At 31.8% G+C, this 6,368-nt stretch overlaps 1 protein-coding gene across 1 annotated transcript; it reads left to right on the top strand.

Annotated features, from left to right (window-relative positions):
• Nucleotides 1–270: 270 nt before the first annotated feature.
• Nucleotides 271–2,415, top strand: LOC116113836. The gene is made up of 2 exons (XM_031399999.1): nucleotides 271–672; nucleotides 1,502–2,415. Exons 1-2 carry the CDS (start codon nucleotides 301–303, stop codon nucleotides 2,381–2,383), a joined length of 1,254 nt encoding a protein of 417 aa, XP_031255859.1. The 5' UTR covers nucleotides 271–300; the 3' UTR covers nucleotides 2,384–2,415.
• Nucleotides 2,416–6,368: the final 3,953 nt, after the last annotated feature.

The following is a 6,368-nucleotide window of genomic DNA, read 5'->3' as shown; positions in this document are numbered from 1 at the left end:
AGTATTGGACAAATTTTGAAAAAATAATATATATATATATATATAATTTTAACAATAAGGACAAATATTTTTAGTTAAAGATTGTAAATATGACATTAAATATAATTAATTGTAATTATTTTTGGATAATATAACGGGCTACTATGGCCCAACCCAGTAGCTAAACCGCCTTAAATGCCCAAAGCGAGATGTTTGGATATAAGAATATCTCTGTCTGAGTAAAAGATAATATCGTCCTGAAAGAGCAGAGCAGCTCAAAAACCCCAAAAATCCCTAATTCTCAAGTCTCAACCACCAACAATGGATGATAGTTTCAGAGTTAGAGTTGACAAAATCTTCGGCTCTCTTTCGTCATCAACATCTCCGAATCTAAATTCCTTGTGGTCCCTCACTGACGAAGAAATTGAAAAGAATGAGTGGAACCGGACCAAGGAAGAACCCGAACCCGAACCAAAGTCGTTCTTCGCTAACGTTCGACAGAAGAAGAAAGCGGAGCGGTTCAATCCAGAGCTTGAGAAGGACCTGTTAGACCTGGACAATGGTATAGACGACGAAGCAGAGGCACGTGACTCACGTGCTTCGTTGAGCCGGTCTGTGAAGGGAGATGATTATAACGATGAAGAATGGGAGATAAAATGCAATATTGGCTTGGATTGTACGCTTGATTACGAGGTATGTGTCTTTCTCTTTCACTATATCAATATGTTTTTTTGTTTATTACTTTCGAGTAAGTTTTATTTATGATTGATACTGAAGCATTGAAGCTATAAATCTTTAAAAATGTATTAATGTTCTACTTTTTTCTATAAAGTAGATATCTCTACGGAATGCTATTCATTAGTTACTGAGTTTGAATTATAAGGCTTTCTTTCAACTGTTTCTTGAGCTAAATTATGATAATACGCGTTGGTGATTTGAACTACACTGGGTAGGAAGTTATTTTATGTTCACTGGAAATGAATTTGAAACTGAATTAATGGATTTTTGAACATGTATTCGACAGGACAAGGTGTAAGCAAACTTGTGTAAGTGTGAACCTATTTTTCAAGTAATCCAATATTCGAAGTACTGTATTTATAATTGATGGGAGATTTTTCTCTTTCAAATGCTTTGGAGAGGATAAACCATCTTATGCTATGATTTCAGAAGAGTAATCTTTACAAGAAAATTTCCAATTAGCATCAGAGAATTTTAGTTTGTTGATTGTGAAAATATTTTTGTTGAGTTTCTCCTCAAACTATTTGTTAAGGCCAGGACTAATGTGGTAAAATCTCATGGAGGTTGGGAAGGTCGGCTGCTATTTGAACTATTAAAATAATGAGTTTGTAACCCAAGATAGTGTCATTTATACATTTTTTCACATTATTGAATGTGCAAACAAATATGTGATCATGTTTGGATCTGAGCGGTGGATTGAGGTTTTCTTGTATTTTCATTGGAAAATCAAAGGGTCTCAGCAAGGGTTTGTGATATTTATTATCTAACTGGAGATTTTATACAGGAAGAGGAAGACCAGTTTGACAAAGTGGCTGTTGGCGAGGAAAAGACTGGAGATCGCTTATATATGAAGGATGTAAATGACTATGTGACAGATGCAGATTGTTGTGATGAACTTCCAGACTCAGTAAAGGATTTCTCTAGGGATCCTCGTGCCAATCATATTGCTGCTAAAATTCGACTGAAAGAAGATGCAGAAGCTGCAAAGAAAATTGGCTTTTTACGGGTATCTGAGCAAGATGCACCTTCTGGTATGGATACTCAGAGTCAGAATAACACTGAGGAGGGTAGCCTGAAACCAATTCTGAAGAGGGGGGATAACCCTTCTGATTCAAAGCCTCGAAAGCGTGTCCGGTTTGATTCCGAATGTAAAGACAGAGTTGATGAGAACACCAACAGGGAAGAAGCTATGGTCTCAAATGAAGCGTTTACTTCACCTCCGGATTATCCTTCTGGGATTCCAGATTATATGCGCAATCCGTCCAAGTATACTTGTTATACTTTTGATTCAGATGATATCGATGATAAATCTAACGCGCAAGCCTATATGGACTTCCTTAATATGGTAAAGAAAAATACTACAGAATCACCAGCAGAAGATGATTCCGGCGGTCTTCCCAAAACAGTTACTTTTATTCCAAAGAAAAAAACAGGTGATGCTACAATGACAGAAAATAATACCAAGTCAAAGCAAAATCAAGATGATACTAGTAAGGAGTCAACGTATAAGAGAGGCTTGCCTATAGGAATTCCTGCTGCTGATGAAGAATATGATGAAGTATGTGCCATGGACGAAGATGAACCAGAAACTGTTGCTAATAAAACCGTTGGTTCACAAAATTCAGGCCGCCGATATCGGATGAAAGTCAAGTCAGATTTGGAGTAGACTTGTTTACCTGATGAACATCCTGATAATTTATCGAGGAACCATTGTAACTTGTCATGTAATAATTTTAAGGGAGAACGATATTTTCCCACTCAAGGTTTGGTGAAATGACACTTTTCCACCCGTTAAGTTTCAAAATGACACTTTGCCACCCTTCATTAAGTTTTGTTAGGGTTTTTTGTTAATATTTGATTGAAAAGACAAAAATACCTTTAGAGCATCTCCAAATGACTCTTTATATGACCTAAAATACAAGTAAGAGTTTAATATACTCTTTATCTTTAAAATATAAATTAGAGAGTAAGTTTGACTCTTCACATTTAGAGAGTCAAATTTCACTCTCTATTCTAATTTTAATTAATAAATTACAAATTTCTATGTATTTTATTTATTAATTTTCTCTTCTATTAAGTCTTTTTCTTAAAAATAAAGAGGATTTTTTTAAATTTAAAAAGTCTATTGGATTTGAATAAAAATTGTGTTTTTTATATTTAAAAATTAATAAAAATGTTCTTTATTTATATGAAAAATGCTCTTGAAAATAAAGAGTATCATTAGAGATGTTCTTAAATATTTAACTTTATAATTTTTATTAATTTGTTATATCAATTGGGTCAGTTACCAACATACCCATTCTGTAAATATAAATAACTAATATACGACTCAATTATATATAAGTACATTAAATTACCAATTTATCCTTCTAATTTTCTATTAAATATAATTTTTAAATGAATGAAGTTATCATTGAATTTTTTAAAATTTAAAACTTTTAGAATTACCGCTTTGTCCTTATAGTTATTGCAACTCTAAACTGACATTTATATTTAAGTTTTGTTAATTTAAACCCAAATAAAACTAAGCATTAACAGTACTAATATCTGACAAATAAGAATCCAGATCATAAATTCCCTATATATATATATATATATATAGGGAATTTAATACAAAGAAAGCAGATTTCCACAAATTTTCTGCAAAGATAAAAAATGATACTATAGAATTAATAGAGAAGCAAAAGTGAATAACTAAAAGGGTGTTTTTTTAAGCTCATAAGTTGATCAAACTAACTTATAAGCTCTAAAATTAAGTTGACATGTTTGTTTATAACCTTTTTTAGGCTTATAAATTAACTTATAAGCAAAAAATAATAATAATAAGTTAAGGGGTAGGTACTATTTTTTTTTTTTTTTTTTTTTTTTTAGCTTATAAGCGCTAGTTTGACCAAATATATTATCACATTATCTCTATTTAATTTTAAAATTCCATGGTATAATTTGTTATTTGATAAAATAATATAATATTTTTTTTACTCATTTTAATAATAAAATGTACCACATTTAACTAAACGCGTCAACTACTTATCAATCACTTATAAGTATTTTAACCAAACACATAACCGCTTAAAATTTCAAATGTTTATAAGCTCATAACTCAGCCAATTTTCATAACTCAGCCAAATAGACTCTAAATAGCCACAAATTACAAAAATTACAGAAAGGAAGTTTTGCTTTATCTGATCAGGAGCTTTAATTTTATGATGATTACACCCAACATTGTCAACATATTAAATATATTTTCCCCTTCTAAGTAACTGCATCCAAAACCTATCCTGGAAGTGGAAATAATTTCCTCTGTCAAAACGGTAAATTCTTGGAATACTTCAATCTCTTTGCCTTCATGATATCTCCATCTTTCTAACATCGGCTCTACACTTGAAATCACAGCTAGAATCCTACCCTATGCAGAAAAATATACCATTATTTAGTATTATGTCAATTGAACAAAGAATATCAAAGTAGCCACCAAACAAGACAAAATTTGTAACTGATCCCATCAAAATAACCATCAATTGAATAGAGAACAAAATAACCACCAAACATAAAAGTAACCATCATTCTTTAATACTAGGCCAAACAATGTTGAAAGATAAATTATGACTGTCCCATCACCACCACAAATTTATAAATCAATTAGAATTATATTGGCTAATATATAGGGCTCAATCATATTCCGTGGACTATCAAAGACAACTATAAAATTAATACTCATAAAAACATGATCACAATTTTCTTAAACTATCATGATGTAACAGCCATTGAATAATAAGCCAAACGTGTGCAACGCTATAAAAGAACTGAAGATAATGCATAATAATAAGCCAAACCTGAGCATGTAAATCCAGGTCTGGTTGCTTACTAGAATCTAATTTCTTGATGGCTGTAGACTACCCACTTCTCAGAACACCGAAAAGCACTCTTCCATATGAGTCCTGACCAATTAATGAGTCTTTATTAAAGTTATCTATTTTTTCCTTGAGTTAATCAATTGAAATGTTGATTTGGAATTTTTTTTACGCTTAGCAATAAAAAAAATAAGGATGAAACAAACAATACCACTTTTAATAAATCAAAATTGCTACCTGCTGTAGTGAACATTTATTTAAGTGTCAGCCAAATGTTCAACCTAGAACCAGATCTAGTATCCAAACTATTTTCAAATGACCAGTGTCTAACTCTCTAAAACAATGTAAAAACCACTCATCACTACAACAGGCCAGATTAATGTCTGACCACTGAAAGAAACCAACTACTGATGTACAAATAAGAGTCAAATCATAATTATACTTACTTATAGCAATACTAAGAGATCTACTAACTCTTTGCTGATAGTTACATCACTAACAACAACTAAGATTCCAAAGCAATCTCAATTCCTTAATACATGCCATCAAGAAGGTTACAGATTATTATAACATTAATAACAAATGGAGATCCTCAATTTTACAACATAAGGGAAAAAAATGTCAAATGGACTTTTCATGTCAATAACTTTAGAATAAAAAATGGCATTACAGAGTAAAAAATCATCCTTAGTGAAATGGATCCTTAGAACACATTCCCAAAATGAGTATTATGTGCACTCAAAATGGAAATAGCCTATGTTGTTCAAATCTGGCAAATACAAATTTAGATATACTGAGGAACAAAGAATACTATCTAACCTGCTCAAGGCTATTGTAATCATCATTTATCTTTGAATATTTCCTCTCCAATTTCCTTTTTGACTCAGGGCCCAACCATAGTCGTTTTGAGGAGGCGTATAATGCTGTTGGGACACATAATCTTGGCTTGGTTAAGCATAAGGTTGAGCATATGGTGGCAATGGATAATTGTGACGACACCATGAATGCGAACTAGATCTAAAAGACGACTGTCGAGAACTTGTTCGTTTTGGAAGTATCCCACCCAACAACTATTTGACTGATATATATTTTGAAATATCAAGCAAATATAAACATAATTAAGAGAGCTTATCTAAAAGGACCTTTTCAAGCAGATTCAATACCATGAAAACACAAGCTGAACAGAAATGAAAATCTCAATGACGCAGTCTACCACATATTTAATGACAACAAAATTGATTGAAAACTACTCAATCATCTTATATCAATATAATAAAGATCGGAAACGAGACCATTAGAAGCGAAATCAACAATGTATAATAACGATACAACATCTTAATGCTACAATTTAAGCAATATAAACTCCAAAAAGTTTTTAAATTCAATCAAAGCTTTGCAAAGTTTGGTCATCGAGCAGTTACTACAAATAACAGTAGATAAATTTTTTACTACTTAGTCCTTACATAACCTAACAATGCATTTCCTCTAAATTCGAAACTACTCAATTATCTTTAACTCCAAATTTAACAAGAATATTGAATACCCAACTAAGCTTCTTTTCACCACCATTTCCAACCCAAAAAACAAAAAGCAATGACAGTTGAAGTAAACACACTTGTTAAAAGAGAGGAAACGGAAAGGGAAAATCTATATGTGTATTGTAGATAAATATAAGTTGAGATAGACATACCTTAGTGAAATTTTGTAAGGTTCTACAACAAGGTTACAGAGTTGAGAGTGGGTGTCAATGGGCGGAAATACCCATGTCAAAGTGGTGCTGTAGTTTATTAAAAGTAGGTC

Source organism: Pistacia vera, unplaced genomic scaffold (assembly GCF_008641045.1).
Source record: "Pistacia vera cultivar Batoury unplaced genomic scaffold, PisVer_v2 Contig691, whole genome shotgun sequence".
NCBI lineage: Eukaryota > Viridiplantae > Streptophyta > Magnoliopsida > Sapindales > Anacardiaceae > Pistacia > Pistacia vera.
This window is presented reverse-complemented; position numbering and strand designations above follow the sequence as displayed.